Here is a 21,684-nt window from a genome sequence, read left to right as displayed (position 1 = left end):
AATTTACACACGTAAAAAATCTCAGAAGGCTTACACGTAGGCATGATAAGCATTTTGTTGATCAGTCAGTTTATCAAAATACTCACAACTCACAGTACGTTATCGGTATTTAAATGACCCCCAGACATGCAAAAAACCTTATCCTTTTAAGAGAGCAAAACTTGCTGGGACTCAACTGTGTTCCAGCCATTATCTTTCTAAAAAGAGCTGGGTAGTTTTTGGTAGGATTTGGAATAATACCTGAAAACTGAAAACCAAAAGCACAAGGTGCTGTTAACTTTTTCTCCCTTCTTTAAAGGCAAGTGTTACTAACAGATATTTAGAATGTTTTTGGAGGAGATAATTAAGTATTCTGCTTTTGTCCTTTTATTTGCATTTTGGCTTGTATAAAAAATGCGTCCTCATTCTAGGTCCTGGTGCTTTTTGAATCCCATAGAGTGAAATGCCATTTAATGAAATATAGATTACAGCTATGAACATTACACTATCACTGAAAAATAAAAAGCCCCATTCTCATCATGCTGCTGATGGGCTTTGTTTTTTGCTTGGAAGCTGTGTAAACCTGGCTGCTGATAGGCTAGAAACGAGTTATCAAGTTGGGCTCTCAGTTGAAAATGTTTTTCTACTATCATTCGTATCTTTGATCACATGGAACACCCACCCCTCCTTCTTTTCCGGCTTCCTTTTTATTTTATTTTATTTTTATTTTTCTCCCTCCCCAGGTTTAGTTGTGCTCCTTGTAACACAGTGTTTGGACTTCTCATGCTCTGCCTTTGAATTTGGCTCCTGGTATCCTTGCTCTGTATTTCACTCTGTTCAGCGTTCAATCTTAGCATTGAACTCTGACAGCCCTTTATTCCTAGCTCTCATGTACACAGCTTTGATTTTTTTTTTTTTTTAATATCTGTCCCCAGTATAACTATGCATTCATCTGTGTGTCTATGATGTCCATTTATAGGTGTAATTGACAAATGTCGATTAACGCTGCCTTTATTGAGCTGTTTATCACCCTTATGTGAAACTTCTTGACATCTGTGTTCTTGTCATCTGTCCATATGTGTAGCCTTGGGGGTTTGGACTCTTGCCATACAAAAACATTTAACCTGTCTTTGAGTTACACTACTTACTATCTTCCTGTAAAACTAAAATTTTTGTTTTCATCTCATATTGGTTTTTTCCTTCATGCTGCTATAGGTGTCAACACAATGATGGTATAATGCCAAAACAGACCTGTCAGGATATTTCTTTTAAAGCCTGCTAAATTGTTAGATGCTTTTAAAACACTTTCCGTGCCATTAAGATGACGTAGTGAGCATCACTGCTCATTTTGTCTTTCTTGTACTGCTGTATCCTGTCTCTGACAGAAATAATGGTTTAGTTGCTCTTTGATGAATAACCTTGAGCACCTCCTTCTCACGCTTTGAATGTTTGAAGAATGCAGCTGTCAGGAACTGAATTATGACTCTGCATGATAGGGTGTTCCTGGAGGGGGGTAGGGTCCTTTCCTCACTAGAAATCTTTCAATCTCTCGAGTGACAGTGGACAGTTACTACTGCTTAAATGTACTGGCTTTCCCTACTCCCGGTTCTGGTTTAAATTCATAGATGGAGAAGAGACTGTCTTCTGCACTACTTCTGAGAAGGTAAAATACGAAGATACCCAGTTATCCCGTGCTCAAAATGTCTATTTAAAAGTGTTCTTCGAACAGCAGGTGGAGGCAGTGCGTTATAGAGTGCTGTGTGGAGTCGAGGTGCAGTTTGGGTGAATGATCTGCTCGGTTATGTCCAGTAGATGGGGCTGGTTTTGACCTCGAGCCAGTGATAAAATTTTATATCATGCATAAGAATCCCGGAAGAACAGATCTGATCTTTGATATGTGATGTTTTATATGCTTACGTGATGTATAAAGTAAATATAATCCATGTTATTTAAGATTGATATTGGTACAGATTATAATCAAAGTGCAAAGGCATCTTCTTTGTGTAATAAAAAATAAGATAACTTTGGGTGAATGACCCTTTAGATCCTTAATTTAATGATGACACAGGAGAACTGTGGATTATTTCCTTGTGAATTGCCTTTGTCAGCATGGGAATAAGATGTTGGAAACCAGAAGTTTGCCGGCAGTACACTTGATTTTCTTCTCTTAATGTTGCTGCTGTTATCACTTCCCAGAACTGTGAGGGGCGGCTTTTTCTTAGTGTTCTTCAGTGGATAAGTTTTGTGTCTATACTCAAACGCAGAAGCCTTCTATCTATTGAAGTCAGAGGAAGAATGTTAAATTGTTACAAGATTAATTGGCAACTTTGAGGCTGATTTGCTTGTGCTTATTGAAAAAGATTGTGTAACTTTCTCATAGTTCACAAGGGAGCAAAATGTTTACTCTTTCATCGTTAAACAGTCCATAAGCTGTGATAAATGCTGAAATAGGCTTGGTTGCTTTGTAGTCATACAGTGGGAAAGGTAGTGTGATGACAATTTTTGAGTGTGTGGTTAGTGCAGGAAGAGTATTTGATGTTTATGCTCTACCACTGACTGTTAATTAAAAAAATAAATATAAAAAGCTTGAATTCCAAGAGAACTGGAAGAGCAGGGAAGGGAGGAATAAGAGCATAATGTTGGAGACCTCTGTGTGTAATGAAGTACTATTAAGAGTTTAATACTTCATGGCCCTTGTAACCTTGATATCAGTTTGTTGCCAAAAGATCTGTGTTAAGATCAGGAACTTTTGCTCGTCATTTAAAAGGAGGCTTAGATAAATATTATTAGTGCACTTTTGAACAGATTATTGGCTGCCAGTATCCAGCATTTGAGGTGATTGCGTCGTACCAGAGTCTACAAATGTGGAAATTGCTGGGTAGTTTGTATTGTAGTGCAAGCCTTTTAGATTGTTCTAGGTGGAAATAGTTCTTAGGGAGGTAAAGAAGGAAATAATGTTGAATAATTGAAAAAAATGGTGTAATTTAATTTTTTTTTTAATACCCTGTATGTGCATAGGACCTGCAGGAGAAAACTGAAGTACAATATTAGGACTTCACAACAGAGAGTCAGTTCTTGTTTGCATAGAAAAGATGTAAGAGACAGAAATACATAATGTGTCTGTCTGTAAGCAAAGTGTTCATTTTTCTGCTTTGCATCTCCTGATTTCTTTTTTTTGTTTTCCTTCTAGCACATCCATTCTTTGTTCCTTACCTGTGTAATTTTCCTTAAATAATTTTTTTTACTTTCTGCTGTGCTTCGGTTAATTCCCATTTTGGTCCTATCACAGCCTGAATCTGAACTCTAGAGTTAGTAGGGCAAGGACTGATTTTTTTTAAGTTTTACATCTGGGATGTCTAAGACTATCTCAGCACGATGACCTCGCTGCTTCTCCCTTCTATCATCTTCATCAACTACCTGGTTTGGTTTTGTGGTAACTGGTTCTCACTGTTCCTTCCATCCCAGTTCATTCCTCCATAGAGTTTGTTCTTGTATGTGACCTTGTGTACTTGCCCATGTTCGTTATCTTGACTAAGAACAACTTACTGTGCTTTTGGGTGCCTGTAAGCCCTTTTGTGTACCTGACTTGCAAGGTATTAGGTTTTGTTCTGTGTTATCTCTTGGTTGCAACAGTTAAATTAATACAGCCGATAAAATCTTTATGGTGTACTCAGAGGAAGACATGATTTATGTTTATTCCTGGTAGGGGACAATTTCTGTTTGTTTTTGCCATATCTGTGATAAGTCACTGTTTCCTTTTTCCTTTGATTCTGTTTTCTTCCTGTTTAAGTTGTGTAGAATTCTACTGGGGATTCAGAAAACAGCATCTTCTCTCAAGAGCTTGTTAACAAGCTCCTTACCTAACAGAACTTTGTGCGCCGAGAAAATGTGTTGAGTTGCATCACTTCTGGCAATCGTGAATGCTTGATAAGATGAATATAGTCCTGAGCTACTTAGTGTTGGTTGTTGATTTTTATCTGTACCACTTCTTCTGTAGTTGAGGCCTGGAGACGACTAACACAAGTATGCTATCAGGTGGTGGGTTTGCATAGGCCATCCAATTAATTAGTGTAACTTTATTATTTCACTGTAATTTTATTTTTCATATTTCAAATGTTTATGAACACCCCCCTTCCCCACTCCAAAACAACACCAAGCTTTTTTTTTTTTTTTAATTTTAGAATGGCTGTCCTCTGTTTACAAACAGCAGTGGTTTGCCATGCTCAGAGCAGAACAAGACAATGATATTGGGTAGGTATATTACAGGCTTTCCTTTATTTCTTTCTGAAATTAGAAACCTTCCTCTCATAAATTCTGACATGATTAAGTTTTGGAATTTACATTAAGAAGAGTTGGGGTGAAGCATACTTCAGTGGTTTTAAACTCTGTTGCTCTCAGTGGAGCTGTCTGTTCCCTTGGACTGGCTGATCTCCTGTCGTTTAAACAGTGGAACTCTAGAAAACCTTGTACAATGCGACCGGAGGTGAACACTGGGGAGGGGTCTTCTATATGTTCCTTTGCGTTGGTTAATGCTTCTCACTGGTGCTTTGTCTAGAAATATGTACTGAAACTGTGAAAGAGTAACTTGTTGGCCTTCCATTTTAAGGACCACTTTAGGAAAAGTACAGCAGATGGAGAAGAAGCCTTTTCTGTCCTGCTTCCTTCCTCCCTGGGCTAGGTGCGCAAGAGGTTGTGGTGCAGTGTAACTAACTATTGGTATAGAAGGCGGACTGTAATTTTTTGTTTATGCAGGGATAGCTGCACACTAACCTTTGTTCCTGCCTCTCCTAGCCTAGCCTCCCAGACAGCAAGCAAGGGCCCAGCACCCAGCAGGGCTTGGCATCCTGTGGCCTGTTTGCTTTATTCCCTTCTACTTTCGCAGCCTTTGCTCCACTTGGTGTTTATGTTTGGTAGCTCTCTCCACTGCCAGCACTTCCATCTTTTCCCAGGCAGGGCATCTTTCTCCACTGCTAAGTCACGGTTCCTCTTATTTTTATATCCTGCCTTTTCTTCTTCCTCGACCATGTGCTGTGCTGTGTTGGCATTTCATTGCCATTGAGGAAATTCCATGGCAGCTGCCATGTTACTGTGCCCTTGCAAAGACCTGCATGTAGCTGTACTTTGTGTAGCGCCCTACTGGTGTCTGCGTGTGTAACACGTAGTTGGGTTTCTTGAGCCTGTGCCTAATAAGGGTTATTTGTGGTGGTGGCGGCTTGGGCAGCGAGGCATGTTGATTTAGTGTATGTTACATGTATTCGCGTGATCACAAACTGTTTCCCTTCTGCTTGCTTTTTGCCATGTTTCATTGAGCCAGGGCCCTTAATCTCTTTCCAAATACTGAAACTATGGCAAAATACAACTGGGGCAGTTGTTCCTGCCTTTGTGTTCTCTCCTAATTCTTGGTGTGCTTTCTGGAGAATAAATGTCAGGTCAGGAAGCCGCAGAACGCTCGTTACCTATTAAAAACCAATAAACCAACGACTTTATTTTCTTCTATCGGTTCTGTTAGCTGAGCGTTTGCTGTTCTGAAGATGAGCATGTTCAATTGCAGTGGTAGGCTTCACTTACGCTTTTCAGATTGCAATTAATAAGAGGCACTGTCCTGATTTGAACCGAACGCTATGCAGTCTGTGTCAGCATTCAGCAGCAGGGTTCCAAATGTCCCGTCTTCCTTTCAAGTGAAGAGTGGGTGTTCTCTTGGTGTGCTTCTCTGGCAGTGGGTAGCTAAGGAGTTTCCAGCTGGAAGTTTTGGCTGGATTGTCGTTGAACGACCAACCACCGATAGACCTGTTCTTAAATATGTACAGTTCTGTTTTGAAAAAGCTTATGCTTTAGCCTCAACACCCTGTGGCAGTAGCCTCTGTGCTTTAATTGTGTATTATGCAGGGAAATACTACTTAATTACGTCCTTTTGATATTGCATGTAAAAGTGTAAAAAATACCCAAAACTTATGACATTGGTCTTAAAGAAGTGGTTCTTTTTGTCAATAGCAGTGCTTTAGAACATGGTAGAGGTAAAGTATGTAACTGTGAATCTCATTTCAGCTCCTGAAGATTAATGTCAAGTGGTCGTAGCTTGTTTCTGATGCTGTTGTTTTCTTGAGAAGACTTTTCTTGTAGTGCTGTCATTGAGGGATCTGACAGTAGACCGTACATTGTGAGCTACCTTATAGCTTGTATGGGAACCACAGTTAATATGGAAATGAGTATTAACATAATAATCAAAATTGTGACAGAAGATACGAATGTGTATTTGCTTATTTTTGATGTATTTTGGTAGCTCACTGTAATGCAGTGAGAGTATTTTAATTGTCAGCCATCAGATATGCAAGCTTCTGGAAAAATAAGCTCTCATACAGAACTGCAGTGAAGATGATGGGGATCATACCAGCTTTTAAAATGGGCAACTTTCATGTTCAACTACAGTGCTGATGGTTTCAGTGACTCTTGGAATGGGCAGAGTATTTTTCCATGGTTTTTTTGCTTGTCTAGTTCTCTCTTTTGCAGTATGGGATTTTTTTTTTAATTTTTTTTATTTTTTTGAGGCAGCTAAAACTGAAAATCTCAGGCAGAGAAAGTTTTACTTAACAATAGACTTCTGTTTGCCCAAATCTGTTATTCTGGCATTCGTTGCTGAGGTCTTTCATTAATGGCAATGGTAAGAAGCGGGTGAGATGTAGTGTTTCTTCTCAATATGTCTTAGCTTCTGACTTTAGTTTACAAACTTAATGGTTCAAGGTGGCATCCAGGTTACCGTTTGTTTAATAACCAATAATGGACTAATTGTCTTTGAACATGCTGTTCTCTGGAGTTGTGTAGGGGGGAGCTGGTGGGGGGGGGTACGCAGCCGCGCGTGGAGTGCTTCCCTGTAGTTCTGCGCAGTTGTAATGTCGCTAGTCCATGGCATGCAGTCTCTGAGAAAACGAATGTTATCTGAAGTCCTGAGATCAGTCTTGTACTGGCAAGCTGTAGTGTCGCCCTGCAGTGGGATGCCTGTGGTTCGTAACTCGTGTCTCAGAAGGGAAGACATGCAAGTGTTCCTTTATATTAAAGCAAATATTTTGGGCATTCGACCAACCTGTAGTTGAAAGAAAAAAAATTAAGGTTTTATAAGATCATCCTTTTATCCAGATCTGCTGCCCTTCCTCTCACACTTACCGCCTGTATCGGTATCTTAAAGATAAGGATGCAAACTTAGTAAGCTGAATGAAATGTGAAGTCTGACTCCCAGGGAGCTGAAGTAAGGCTCTATTTTCATATCCCACCTGGTGCACAGCATAATTGCACTTGCTTATTCTAGGACTGGCAACATGGAAATTATATTGCTTTGAAATGTGTGATGTGGTTTGCTTTTTTGATAACTTGAGAGAGGAGAAGAAAATGTTTCTCTTCTACTTTATGTAGTCTGCATTTAAAAGGACCAAACGTTTTATTCACTCTTCAGAATTTGAGAATTTTTTAGTGTAATACTGGAGTTTATGACTTGGAACTGAAGCTGCTCCAGGTTTACTTGTGCTAAAGTGGACGGCCTTTTTTTTTTTTTTTTTTTTAATTAAATGTTTGTTCTGTGGCAGATGCAAGATAGATCTTTCAAGTCCATGACTGGAATCGTTTCTACTCTAGTAGTCTCTTTGGCAGTGTTTATGAACGAAATAGAGTAACTTGACTATTCACTAAGCACATTGGTAGGCCAGCGTACGTGGTTAAAGCTGGAAGTTTTGCATCTTCTGAGGCTGCTTGAGGAATTGAGAGGTGGGAATACTAATGTCTGTCTGAACATTATGTACTAATGTTTGTGAAATTTGTCACTAATTAAACAGAAATAAATCTTCCGTCACTGTTACTGAATTCACGTCAGCTACATAACCAGTTCAGCTAGAAGATGTGAAAAAAGCACAGGGGAGGTTCTTAGATGAATTTGGTTAGCATGATTAGCTTATTTGCTTAACTTATTCATAAAATACTTAATCTTCTGGGATAGTTTTTTACAGAAACAGCGGGTGGAAAGACCACAGACTGAGTTTGTTTTGTAAAAGCTATAGCCACAAGTTCCTGTGGTGTGTGTACAGTAGGAAGAAAACAGATGCTGCGTTTCTTCTTGCTTATATAGCTTGGAGTATATTGTTTGATATTGCGGGTCTATAATTTAACTGGAGGGGGGGCTTTCATTGTGACTTATAATATTCACTTGTCCTCAGTGTAACTTGAAGACTTTCTGGCAATGGTTGCTTATTTGCTTAACGATGTAATCATGTCTAAAGTTAAGCGAGTAACATACCTCTAATACCGGGACTGATTTTACTTACGCTGGCTCTGCAAGATTTTTCTCCGTGTTGAAGCGCCAGTGGAAACTGTCGAGTGAAACAAGTTCACAGTGGTATAGGATGACAGAATCAAGAGGCTTATGGCACTTCATGATCACTGTGGGTAAACTTTTTTTTTTTTTTAGACAAGTTGCATAACCAGCCTCTTGAGAAATCTTTCACAATGTCTCTGCGGGTGCTTCTCCATGGCACGGCTGTTCTGCAGAGTCCTGCAGCTGTTCCTTAGCAGTAGCACTGATTTATTTTTGTGCCCAGTAAGTTGGGACTACTGCCTTTGAAAAGGATTTAGGGCGTTTTAGGAGGATTAGAGAATGTATTTCATTGCAACAGCTATTATTTATTAATCTGGAAAGGTTCTTTTGCAAAAGTCCTACCTAACTGAGGTATATATTGCAGTTTTGTAGAGTAGCTGGATGTTCATGGGATAATTCGGGTTGGAAAGGATCCTGGGAGGTCATCTAGCCTAACCTCAGCTCAAAGAAGGGTCAGTTGTGTGGTCACACCAGCATACTCAGGTCTGTTTATCTTTCCCACGATAAAGTACCATACAAAGCTATTTAAGGGTCCTTAAAGATGCACTTTTTTTTGGTAGGCCTCAAGAAATAAATAAAGAAGAACTAGAAGCAAGCACCATGAGGTGTGGTCGAAAACTTGCAAAGGATGGTGATGTAAGTATGGCACGTGGCTAAGTCTGTGCATAGCTGGCATGTCTTAGACATGTTAGGTATTTTCAAAACATGTAGGTCTTAATTGTCAAACTGCATCAAAAAGAGGTAATGGAGACGGTACGTTAAAGAAATTGTTTCATTCTCCATGGAAGGATGAAAGCACTTGCTGTCCTTACAATGAATAAGGAATTAAGTGTTTTAGTTGTGCTCTTGCACTGCAAGCAAGCCCATGTTTGGAAAAACTTCTAGTGTGTGAAAGGAGGGAACACAGCTGTGACTTGTCATTTGAGACTTATAAAATACTTGCAGTTAAAATACAGCTCTGATCACTGATGTCTTTTTCTGGAAAAGGAAGCTTTCTAGATAAAATGTGTAATAGTCACAGCCCTGTGTGTTCCATGTATGTATATGTGTCTTGAGGTCACGGGTCTTGTGAAAAAACAGGAAACGTGAATGTTTTCCCACTGAAGTTGCTTAATCTAAGAATGTTGTACTCCAAGGAGTGCTTTACGCACAAATGGGAACTGTAGTTAAGTGCTACTCAGAAATACAGCACCAGCGAGCAGAACGCAGAAGTATTTTAGATCCGCTGGTGTTAAACGTATTTCTGTATATTTGGAAGGCAGCTAATACCAACCTCGTCTCACGTATCATCTGTCTGCAAGGGCTGGCCCCGAAGCGAGTGATTGCCTACCAAGATGCCTTATGTTTCAAATAGGTGTTGGCAAGGATCCTTGAATCCATCACACATCTCTGTAGCTGAGAATCCCATTCCCAAATGTGATTTGTTGGAGAAATGGTGCTTATAGTTCATGTTGTAGCCAATACTCAAGCTGGTTTGTTTGGTTTGTGTTTTTTTTTTTTTTTTAACTTCTGTTCTTCAGTACTGCTGGCGGTGGACTGGGTTCAACTTTGGCTTTGACCTTCTTGTTACTTACACAAATCGTTACATCATTTTCAAACGGAATACGCTGAATCAGCCGTGCAGTGGATCAGTCAGTCTGCAGCCTCGGAGAAACATAGCCTTCAGGTAAATGGTAACCGAGAAGGCGGACCCTGTGGTGTATGCTAAAATGTCTTACTGGAACTAAGTCTTTCCATCTGTGCTTGCATTAAGTTTTGTTGCCACCAAGTTAGTTATGTATGAAAACATTATTCGGTCTCCTTAGGAGAAACTATTAGTGCTGGAAAAGCGAAGTTATGGGAGATTAAGTAATTTAACTGTTGCGTTTTCCCCAGGTTACGTCTAGCCTCTTTTGATAGCAGTGGGAAAATTATTTGCAGTAGAACGACGGGATATCGGATCCTAACCCTCGAGAAGGACCAGGTATGTTTGTGGAATTTTGAGCTGTTGAACTTGAGTTGTGGAGTCCAAAGTATGAAAAAAAATGCCGAGAAGTCAACAACGCTTTTGAAGAGGAGTTGTTGCTGCTGCTTACATGGAATTTCAAGCTTTCCTTTTACAGGTAGTGGGAGATGAAGCTAATTTGTGGAGTGTAACTAGAGTAGGATAGCGTGGATTTCATTAACGTTGATAACAGTGAAATTAGTTCCCGTGGTGCTGCTGAAGCTATCTGCTAGTGTAGTGTTCTGCTGGGTAGCTGCTTGCTTTCCCAGACTTCCAGCGCTGGCGAGATTACCCGTCTGAATAATACGTCCATCAGACTCCTGCTTATTTAGAGGCAAATTTGGAGTTTGTTTGAAGACTCTCTTGCTGAAGAGTTAAAAGAATGTCTGCCATGTTGTTCACGGGTGGTATTTAATACTCAATTAAAAAAATAAATACAAGCCTCAGAGAGGAGTGGAGCTTTCTGAAGAGAACATGCCCTTTTCCACCCATCTGTGACAGCAGAATTTAATAAGGAGTATGAAAGACTTAATCGTCAAATTTCTTAAATCCTAATCAGCAGTGATACATAGATGGTGAGCGCATGGAAAACTTTTCCTTGTAAATGCCATCTTTATTGTAGAATAAAGTTTTTTTTATTTTGCTACCCCAAAACCAGTTCCCAGAGTAAAAGCAAAAACTTCCTACCAACAAACGGTAATTTGCTGTAAAGTATAGACTGTTATGGATTGCCTGGTTGGTTACATCTCCTGGAACTGGTAGTGGCAGGAAAGTCTCCCTTTCTCTCCAGCAGCCTTGAAGGGGAAGTTTGCCCAGTCATTTCTTACAGTTCTGTTATCTTTGATGCAGAAGGGTTGGCAGCGCTGGGTCAAAGAGTTATAAGCGTTTTGAGAATCTTATCAGTGTTAACTGATAAAATTATAAATTATAAGATTATAAAACATCTGCTTCAGGTGAAGGTGAATTATTATCTTGGGTTTTTTTTATCTTCTGCTTTTTAATACATAGTAATTAAAAAGTGTAGAATGACTGCTAGTATCAATCTTGTGTGCTTTTCGATGGAATTCCCTCTGATGGTATTGCTTACTATGCAAACGTCCCCTGTGCTCGCCTTACAGGAGGAGGTCGTGATGAATTTGGACAGTAGGCTCCTGATCTTCCCGCTCTATATCTGTTGTAACTTCTTGTACACGTCGCCAGAGAAGAAGGCTGACAGTGAGGCACTGCCAGATAATTCGGAAACCTGACACCTCTGCAGTGGAATATAGTAGCACTTCTATAACTCTGTATGCCTGCTTTAAGTTAAACGCCCTGCTGACACACAGAGCTTTGACAACAAAAAAGGCCTTACACTGTAGCAAATATACATATGGCCTTAGTATACTCCTATGCATATCTGAAGAGAAGATCAGAAATTGCAAAGGCCAAAACTAGTTATCCCACTTCTTAATTTTTTTTTTTATATATTTCTGTTCTGCATCTTCAGACCGTAGCCATTCCATGGTTGAGAAATGTTACACTTTTCTTTTTCTGGGCAAAAACTGAGCCAAATTGGAATTAGGAAATTTGTGTGAATGACATCTTACGAACTTACCTGTCAGATTCTGAACACACATTGTAGGTCGTGTGGGTTTTATTAGTGTGGGGTTTTTGTTTCTTTTTTTTTTTTAATAACTGATCTGTAAATACCAGATCCGTATTCTGCTCACTTTTTGTGGCCCTTTTCCATTAGGGCCAAATACATCCGTGTAAATGTTGCCTGTCAACTTTTTTTAGTTATTTAACTGTACAGACTTGCAAATCTGCTTGGTTCTAAGCCTTTATTGCATCTCATACACATATATTTCTTTCTCGTTCTTGGGCTTCTTTTAACATTGCAGAAAATATTTATCTTTTTTTAGCATGTGAACTTGCTAATAAGGATGCTCGTAAGTGAATTATTTTTTTTTTCCCCACGTACTGAAAATACTCTGATGTACCGACCATCATTTCAGTCTATTATAAAAGCAGCAGCTTTCAGTTACAACGCTTACAATACTCACATGAACCAAATACCAGTTTTTAAATATCGTTTTCGTGGCTTGTTTTAACTGTTACGTTGGGAATATATCCCCCTTTTATCTCAGGAACTTGTGACCTTTGAGTGCCTTTGGAGTTGTACGTGTCGACATAAACTTTACATCAGTTAAGCAAGGTCACAGGATCCTAGGAAAGAGCTGGGAACAAGGGATTCCTTTTCAGTTGGTTTGACGAATGAGCCAAGTGTAAGAGGTACACCGTGTTCGTTCTGTGTATGTGTTGGGTTTTATGTTTGTCTGTTGCAATTTTGAATTCTTACAGCAGGATTTTTGGATTCACAGTGGCAATTTTGCCTCTTTAGTAGCCTATTTTTTTAATGTTGTCAGGAAAGTATAAAACCATTTGTACTTTATAACAAGGATAAAAACGTGTTAGGCAAGATGGGAAAACGTGGCAACTTGTCAATAAATGATTTCAAGTGGAATACTCACCGGTGTCTATCCTTTTCTGCCATGAATAGCTTTTTCTATTGGATTTGGCCTCTGGATGCACCTCTGCATGATCTTGTATTGTGTCATATTTTGGAAGCAGAAAGCAGAAGCGTTTTAAGGTGTTCATCTGCTACAGTCATCAAACTTGGTATTTAGATATTTAAGTAAGTGGGTTTTATGGGTTTGTTTTTTTTTTTTAACTAGGAATACCAAGACTTTAAAACTGTCATTGATTCAGTGGAAAGAACCAGGGGCTGCTCGTTGATGGCAGAAGAGAACGGGTGCGTTAAAATACCTGGGGCTTACGTAATGCCAGAGTTGAAATCCAAGCCTTGGTGGTGGGTTGAGCTGCCGCAGGGCTCCCGTTGTGTGCTGAGGGCTTAGCGCCTCTTGTTTAGGTCCAGATCCTGCTCTGCCCTTGCACCCTCCTGGCCCCCAGTGCCACCTCCAGCCCCTGCTCACCCTGGCCGAGCCATTGCTGTGTGCCAGCGCAGCCCTGGCTGCACACCCCCGTGCACGTCTGCATTCGCTGCTGGGGAACCACCACCCCGTGATGAGGATGTGGAGCAAGAGCTTACGTGAAACCCCTCTTGGTGTTTTATTCCAGTCATTAAGGACCCCTTCCCTTGCTCTATGGGTGTCCTGGTCCTACCGGTGCCCTCCCTTGCCCTCCTTGGTGTGGGGGGACTGTCAGTGCAAGGAAACAAATCCCTTCCTAGCTTTGCTCCTTCTTCCCCGCGGACAGGATGGGGGATTTGGGATGGGACAGTGGCACAGGCGCCCTTCCTAAGGGATTGCTAAGGAGTGAGAGGAGCACAGAAACCCAAAAACATCACAACTTACCCCAGAAAATGGGCGGTTGGGTTTTTTTTTTTCTCTCTTTTATTTGTCACTGACTAGGAGCAGCAATCATGGCAAAGGGGAGCTGAGAAGTACACCACCACACTCAGGGAAACGGTATGAAAAGTACAAAAATAAGGAAGCCTATATAATAATATAATTGCAGTCAATTACTAAAAATAAATATTGTGAACACAAAATAACAACATCAGGTGCGTCTACAGTCACTCATTTCTGCTAGCAGCTGAACAGTCTTTGGCTTTATTGAACTCCCCCTGCCCCACACGGAACCAACACCCACATTAAGATGCATTTTCTTTGCTTCAGGTCAGAAAGACTCCAGGCTTGTCAGGGATGTCACAAGGTAAATAATTTGACTCTTTCCTACTCTACATTACTTTGTGACCAGGAATTGCCTCTTTTGCCTTCAGTGACCTCTTTTCTACCAGTGCAAGCAAAATGATCTGTCCAAAGAAGGTATTTTCCACTCTTGAGGTGGGAGACCAAGGCTGCCCCCATTTCGGTGTATTTTATTGCTGTCTGGTACCTGGCCACCCATTGCATGGGGACTTGTGCTTTTTGTCACTGTTTTACACCTGTCCCCACCCCCTGTCCCACGCACTGGACCTTTTCACCCTCTTATCTCTGTCAGATAGCCTGGGCACGTTTGGATTGCCTGATAAGAGACAGTTGCAGCACGGAGGCGCACCAAGCTATCTCGGGGTGAACCACCTCTGAGCTGCTTCCAGGCCAGAGGTCTGCGCGTCTCCGGCGCTTGCAGACGTCCCTGAAAAATCTTGGGTGACTGAATACGGTGCTTCTCCCTACACGGCCTTTCACTCCAAGAAGCAGAGAGGCAAATTCCTCTTGCAAGGCTCAATAATTTGCTGCTTGTGTGTGTGTATATATATTTATTTATTTATTTTAGGAAGCAGTAACAATAAAATCCTGTCGAAAGTACCAACAAGGAGAGAATTGCCAGGGAGGAAAGGTCAGTGTCTTCAGTGGAGCAGCTGACGCAGTGGAAGACCCTGTTCTCCTGGTGCCGGTGTGGCCAGAGAAGGTGCCAGCGTAACACCAGGAGCGCAAAGAAAATGCGTCCTAATGGGAACAACCAAATACAACAAAAGCCATCCCAAATCCACAAAGCAGTGCTTCGTATGGAGGAAAGAGGCAGACTGGGCAAGCCAAGTTGATCAGTCTGTCCATCTCTCCCTACATAGAACAGATTTCATCTTTCCTTCATATCAATAGTTACGATTTAATCTTCCCTTCTTCATTTTGAACACATTCACATAACATCCCGTGGCAACGTTTTGGTATGAGGTTACAGTCCCACTGACGCTGCAATCAGACTGTTATAGCAAACGTCTCCGGTGCTCGTCCCCTTTGAGACGAAAAGGAGCACAAACTTCTCAAAGGGTTTCGTAAAAACCTTTCTTACAGCCAAGGCCGTATCTGCGGTCACAGGTTAACACAGGTGTCTTGTAACGCTTCAAGTATTGCTTTTTAACCGGGAACATTGCAGACCCTGCTTTATTCTGAGTCAAAGCAAAGGGGAAGCAAAAGCTTTCGGGCTTTACAGGAGCCTCGTGGCTATCCAGGTGGGCACCATCTGACCCAGCCCAGTCAAAAATCCTCCCTGGCCTCACAGAAAGTTTACATCTGTATCCTCCAGCTTCCGCACGCGGCTCCCTTGCTCTGCCAGCCCCGCAGAGCTGCTGCTACCACCACCCTCCAGCCCGGACACCGTGGGACAGACCCAAAGCAGCTGTAGCTCCGGGTGACTTGTACTGCCTTCATTTCCTCTCCTCCGCGAGAAGAGAAAGCGCTCGTTCCTTCAATTCGCTCAGGGCTGAGCCTTCCTGCTGCCGTAAAGGCACAGCCCAGCCTCTGCTGCAAAGAAAGGCAGGGGGGCAAGGTTACCCTGCTCCCCCGTCCTTGCTAACCAGGTACTCAACTACCCGCGTCTTCTCCTCACCTTTTGAGCCACCCGCTCCCGACAAATTTACTGAACTGGAGCCTGAACCAGCTACAAAAGTGGGGCTGCCCCACAGTCCCAATCTTTCCCACTATCTCCCCCCCCCCGCAAAAAAAAAACTACCGTTGTATAAAATTCAGCTCGCTAACTGCTGAACGCGCTACGGATTTCAAAAGGGGTACAGCTGGATAAGAGTTTAAAAATACAGCCACTAACGCAACCTTCCGCGTGGCGCAGCAGGTGAAAACGTTGCTGCTTCGATTTTCTCGGTAGGCAAAAGGCTGGTCTCGGGAAAAGAATCACACACAACTGCTTGGTACCGTGTTCGAGGATTTCTGTATCATCTCTCAAAAAATTTATTTCACATCTTCTTAAACTGCCGCTACACTCGGTTTCTTGCATCATTGCTATACACAGTCCGATTTTGTGTGTTGTAATTGTCTTGAGGCTTATAAAAAAATAAGCGTTTAAAATGCCCAAAGAGTAATTTTGCTTTAAAATTGTGCTACTGAACTTGACCCCCAACATAGAAGAGATACTTTTGGTAATACCCCAAGCAGTATAAAAATATACATAAAAATAGACAAAAACTCTATCCTCCAACTTGAAGGTTTGTTTTGGGAATTATTAAATTATAATTATTTTTTTTTTTTTTTTGTGCATCACTGGAATTTCGTTATCTTCTGCTAAATATTTACAGGAACATACCCACCCCCCGTCCATGTTGCCTCTGCTCGTGCAGGCAGAGAACTGCAGCGCTCACTTCACCTGTGGCCTTTTCTGGCGGCAAAAATTAATCGCTGCTTCTCACCGCGGCACGCAAAGCAACGCTACGGGCACGCACGTCCCCCCGGGAACGCTCGCCGACAGCCCCCGCGGGTGCCAAATGGAAATGGGGTGACACCTTTTAGTGCTGCTGACTTCATGGAACTGAGTCGAGATTGCCTTCGCCTGGCTGTGAGCCCCCCCCGGCACTTGAGCAGACGTGCCCGCGCCGGGCGTTCGTTGGAGTGGGACAGTGGCGCGAGGGGTTCGGGCCCTGGCACGGCTCCCCGCAGAGCCCTGGGTTATTTCGCCACGTGCCGCGATAGGAAGCAACGTGACCTTCCCAAGCAAAGCGGGCTGGGGAGGGCAGGGGGACAAAATAAAACCTCTCCTTAGGTTCAAACCAGCCTAATCCTGAAAGCTTCGCCGCGGGGCCCCGCTGCCCCCCCCCCGTGCGTCACATCCCTGGCTTTCGGGTTTCCCTTTTGTTCGGGTGATCGATTCAGAAAGCCCGAACCTCTTGTGCAACCGCCCTCAGGAATCTGGGTCTCTTTCTCCAGTCTACCCCAAGAAAATTTTAAATTAAAAGAATTAACACGAGAAAAAAAAAAAAAAAAAAAAAAGAAAATAAGTACTCTGTACCATTCTTAAATGACATTAAAAGGTGAAGTCAAAACTAAGCAATATAACCCCCCCGAGACTATGTACATGAAAAGACATAAGATCTCTTGAAACATAAATATACAGTGTATAAATCCAGGTGTCGCCTACGAGGATGAAGATGCGGAACTACGTCACAGACAAAAAGCAAACCAGACTCACCGCGCCGAGCAGAGACACGCGGCCACAACGTTTGGGTGTGCATATTGGCAGGGGAGAGACCGACCCACCTCGCTGTTAGCTCCTCGCATCCGCGCACGCCCCGGGGAAGGTGCTAGTGGTGTCCAGGGGCGTGACACAACCGTACGTACATGCCGCTTTATTACACTCTGTTTAGGGTGCGGGTGAGAGGTCGGGAAATGGGATTAGACCCTGAGTCCCCAATTATTTCCAGGCACATGCTCTGCTGGAGCAGTTAAAGGGGCACCTCTAACTTGGATCCAGCAGGTTCTTTAATATTGCTCACCAACGGAGATACTTGGTATCTCTCAGTGCAGACTCGGAGCACGCCGGTTGAAATTCTGCACCCTGTGCTTTAAGAGTTACCATGACTTTCATGGAAATAATACAGCCTTGATCAGGGTAAAAGACTAATGGAGGTCTTTAGCCCAATCTTAAAGAGGTTTGCTTTCTACAGCACGGACACGCTACGACTCCGACATACATAAATAGGTACCAGTTACGGTAAAGTGACAATGCAGTGTCTTAGTTATATTCTAGCATCATCCTTTCTGCTGTTAGGGGTGATGTGAGAGTGGTTAGGAGGCGCGGGGAGGAGAGCTGGTGTTTGACAGAGGCTGCGAGCGGAACAGGTTCCGGCTCTAACTGGGGACGTAGGTAGACAGCCAAAAGACACTTTTAGCTTTACTCGATGCGCGGTTTTATGGCATGCACTAAAATTCCTAAGACAACTCTTTATACAAAGCACACAGCATCTCCAGTCCCACTGGTGGTATCTCAAGAGAACAAGTAAAGCTAAGCCTCTGCTCGGGAGGGGAGGCCGTGTGTGTGTCGAGGGAGGGAGGGACCGGGGGGCGGGGGGGGGGAAACGTCCTGTTTTGCTGAAATCAAGCTCTTCGGCAAACCTCCTTCCTTCTATCGCTGGCCAGCCTCCCGGATCCGGCAGGCCACCGCCGTGATGAGCGCTGCGCCCTTGCCGCTGCCATCTTCTGACTGGAGGAAGGTTACTTCACACTTTGGAGACAACTGCTTCACCGTTTCGTGCATGACGGTGGAGAAGCTGTAGGGCACAGGCAGGGAAGGAAGAGATGCTGATGTAACCTGCCTTGGGCTGAAGACGCCAGCCCACGGGGAACAACCCACATCTGCCCGCACAGCTGCCTTCAACAGAGTCTCAAGCAATGCTACAGACACAGAGGAGAAAGACGGAGGGAGACCGAGCTGCCAGGTAGGAGGCACTGAAAACCGTAAGGCTCCACGCTTCAGCCAAAGTTCACGGTTAGCGTAACACACTCGTGTTCTCCTTCCACTCAGGGCCAAATCTGGCCCTTCGTCTAGTCCCACCAAGCCCTGAGAGGACTACAAAACCTTAATAGTTCTGACCGGCCTCATCTGGGGGGATCTTCAGGGCCCTCCCTCCACCCATGGACCCCTGAGCCCTCTTTAAGCTCAGCCCTATCCCTTTAGTCCCTGCCTGAGCTGCGTTGTCCTAGGAGCGCCACTCTTCAGCTCAGGCGTAGTCATGTTTCTGCTTGGCTACGGGCCTTCTTGATCCAGATCCCTGACTGACTTTTGGTTTAGACCCACCCCATCCCCATGACGTTGCCTGAGGAGCTGGCCTCCTCGCTGAACCTGGTCAGAACGTCTGGGTCAATCTGGCCTCGAGTACCGTGGGCCCGGGTCTGGCTGGTGCAAGGTCCCTGCTGTGTTACCCTCGCACCCCAGCCTTTAGGGAGACGCCGGTTCTTGCTGTGCCTTAACAGAGTTTAGATCAGCGAGCTACTGGCAGCCCTTGAGACCCTAAAATACTTCTCCTCTCCAACTACCCCACGAAGCTCTCCACACTGGCTCTTACTTAGCACCCCATCTGCCCGAGGTGAGCAGATGCACTAGCATGAACCTGCTCGGAGGACAACCACCCATCCGCTGCCCACCACTGAGAACTCACTGAGGGTGCAGCTTGTAGAGTGTCCCATCCACACCGACCGTGATCTTGAGGAAGTCCAGCCCCCGGTTCTCCCGGATCTTGTCCACCACAGCTGCCATGCCAGCTCCACAGAGCTGAGCTGCCCGCCGGGCCACCACCGCGCACACCTCCTTCACGATGATGCTGTCATCGCACGTGCTCTCCAGGCCGAGATGCTGGAGGATGGAGCGGACCTGGAGCAGGGCCAGGCAGTCACTGGGGAGGACACAAGGACCAGGCAGCATTAGGAGATGGAGCAACTTGCATGTGTGGCTTCCCCTTTCTTATCTACATCCTGCAGAGCACAGGGACTTGTGGCACTGACTGGAGGGACTCTACAGCTCCCCTCTAAACTCAGCTTCCAGACCTGGATGTGGCTCTGATGTCATATCCTAATCAGTGAGGCTATTTCAGGACAAAGCCATTGACATGGAGCATGACGACTATTGAACCTGTGACCCCCCCTCTCTGTCCAGGACAGAGGATAAGGAGGAGTCTGTGCTGCCAACCCCGGACAGTTTCTTTGTCTCTCAACACTGCTGCTGTCAGAACCACGTGGATTTTGCTGCGTTATCTGCATTGCACCACCCCATGTCATCCTGGCCCCAGACTAAGCGCTTGGTGCTTCTCCCACAAGCCCTGGGAACGCTTTCCCCAAGCTATGTCTCTGCTCTGACCTGCGGCTGTAAGGCCAGAGCTGGTCCCTGCCCCACCTCTTGGACCTCACCTTTCTATCTGGGACAAGAACTTGGTCTCAAAGATCCCTCTGGTCTTCAGCCTCTCTGAGATCCGTCCTCGGAAGAGCAGACCCCGCTTGGTGAAATCCATCAGGATGTTTCGAACGATTTCCCCCAGGTACATCCCACTGATCATCTTCTCAAACCTGGGAAGGAGAGGGCAAGGCTGGGCATCAGGACAAGAAGGGTCACTGGGTCTGGATCAGGATCCCAGCTCTGACACCCTGGAGCAAGTCCAGCAGTGCGGTCCCCACCCTGCGGGCAGGGGACAAGGGACAAACAGTTGCGTCGCAAAGCCGGACTCGTCCCCTGATGATTCACCAAGAGGCTGGTGGGGCAGCACTGAACTGTTCCCGGACACCCAGCCTCACCGGGGATCCCTTCCCAGCTCCCCAAAGCCACCACACACCTTTGCTTCCCAGGGTTGAGAGACAGCTCATCCACTGCCAAGTCAAACTCCGTCCGTATGTCATCCAAGCACCCGTTGTCACCAAACGCCCCCCACTCCATGTTGACACACATCCTGCCCTCCTCCCCTTCCACCAGCTCCACGTTCCTCATCTCCTCCATGTAACAGGCGTTGCTGCCTGTGCCTGCAGAGAGAGAAGCATCTTTCAAAGGGGCTGTTGGAGAAGCAGGGTGCGTCCGCAAGATAAAAGCCCTCAGACACCTTCTGCAGCCAGAAGCACCCCATGGGAGCAGGTTTGGGACCACAGGCAGAGGAACTCCATAAGAAAGTTTCAGTCCTCACCAACTATCAGCCCAACTTCGCAATACGGATCTTCATACCCACAGGTCATCATGGTGCCAACCGTGTCATTTACCACTGCGACCACGTCCAGGTCGAATTCCTGCAGGAGGAGGGGATTGCACGGGTTATTCCTGGAGGACACAGCTTGTTACGTCTGCTCCCATGACTGGGAAAGGGCCTCTCTGCTGGGCGTGGGAGTCCTCCAGGCACCCGCGGACTCCCTGCAGCCTCACATGTCTGCAGGTGGACAGTCAAACCTCAAGACACCTCCAGCGAGACGCAACTGCAGAGGAGGTGGCATGCTGGGACAGCCCTGCCAGAAACAGCCCCCAGTGCGGGAGCTTTGGGTGGTCCGCACCGGGGAGACGAGCACAGTGCCTCCCTCACTCACGGCGAGACAAGTCTGCTCCAGCCCTGGCCAGAAGCCAGCTCTTAGCTCCGGGGTCTGAAAATCCAACCTCTAGTGATGACTAAGGGTGGTTGTTAAAATTCAGACAGTCATTAGCCCTGTGCTCAGCCCATTAATTTGCTTTACAGGCCAATTAAAGATGCCAAAGACAGCTGGGATGTGGGAGCAAGCAGCCAGCTTCTCACAGCTACGTGGACGCTCACCTCCCTCCTGTGAATTGCCTCCTTCAGCAGGTTCACCACATCTTCTCCTTCACAGCCGGTCGCCTTGAAACCTTTTGTCCACTTCAGGAGAATTCCCTGTTGTGGAAATACCCCACGGTAAATCACCTAGGCTGCTAGGGGAGAGGGCCAGCAACCCCACGTCCACCCGCTCTCAGTGGGCACCAGCCGGCGCGTGGAGGTCAGATCCTCACACGTGGAGGATGCCTCAACCGGGTTGTCTCCAGAGCTCAAGGGATCTGCCTCTGTTTTGATGCAGAAAAGGAGCTTTTCAGAAGAACTGTCAGCTCCGAGCTCCTGCCTTCCCCCTCTCTTGGGTCTCTATCTGACGTGCCACGCGGTCAT

At 44.7% G+C, this 21,684-nt stretch overlaps 2 protein-coding genes across 2 annotated transcripts in view; one reads left to right on the top strand and one right to left on the bottom strand.

The window, feature by feature from the left end:
• GMCL1 (germ cell-less 1, spermatogenesis associated) overlaps window positions 1–12,845 on the top strand; it is a 19,767-nt gene extending 6,922 nt beyond the window's left edge. Inside the window, exons 9-14 of the mRNA XM_063358909.1 lie at window positions 1,195–1,211; window positions 4,137–4,230; window positions 8,896–8,971; window positions 9,856–10,001; window positions 10,211–10,298; window positions 11,438–12,845. Coding sequence (XP_063214979.1) covers window positions 1,195–1,211; window positions 4,137–4,230; window positions 8,896–8,971; window positions 9,856–10,001; window positions 10,211–10,298; window positions 11,438–11,566 — 550 coding nt within the window. The 3' untranslated portion in view covers window positions 11,567–12,845. The remainder of the gene's footprint in view (window positions 1–1,194; window positions 1,212–4,136; window positions 4,231–8,895; window positions 8,972–9,855; window positions 10,002–10,210; window positions 10,299–11,437) is intronic.
• A 3,124-nt stretch (window positions 12,846–15,969) lies between these two features.
• LOC134526528 (hexokinase-2) overlaps window positions 15,970–21,684 on the bottom strand; it is a 28,432-nt gene continuing 22,717 nt past the window's right edge. Inside the window, exons 13-18 of the mRNA XM_063358471.1 lie at window positions 21,322–21,417; window positions 20,710–20,809; window positions 20,368–20,551; window positions 19,949–20,104; window positions 19,204–19,437; window positions 15,970–18,315 (exon numbers count right to left, since the gene is read on the bottom strand). Of these exons, the coding sequence (XP_063214541.1) occupies window positions 18,171–18,315; window positions 19,204–19,437; window positions 19,949–20,104; window positions 20,368–20,551; window positions 20,710–20,809; window positions 21,322–21,417 (915 nt within the window). The 3' untranslated portion in view covers window positions 15,970–18,170. The remainder of the gene's footprint in view (window positions 18,316–19,203; window positions 19,438–19,948; window positions 20,105–20,367; window positions 20,552–20,709; window positions 20,810–21,321; window positions 21,418–21,684) is intronic.

This window comes from Chroicocephalus ridibundus, chromosome 23 (genome assembly GCF_963924245.1).
Source record: "Chroicocephalus ridibundus chromosome 23, bChrRid1.1, whole genome shotgun sequence".
Classification (NCBI taxonomy): Eukaryota; Metazoa; Chordata; class Aves; order Charadriiformes; family Laridae; genus Chroicocephalus; species Chroicocephalus ridibundus.
The sequence above is the reverse complement of the archived record's forward strand: the minus strand, read 5'-3'. Positions and strand labels throughout refer to the sequence as shown.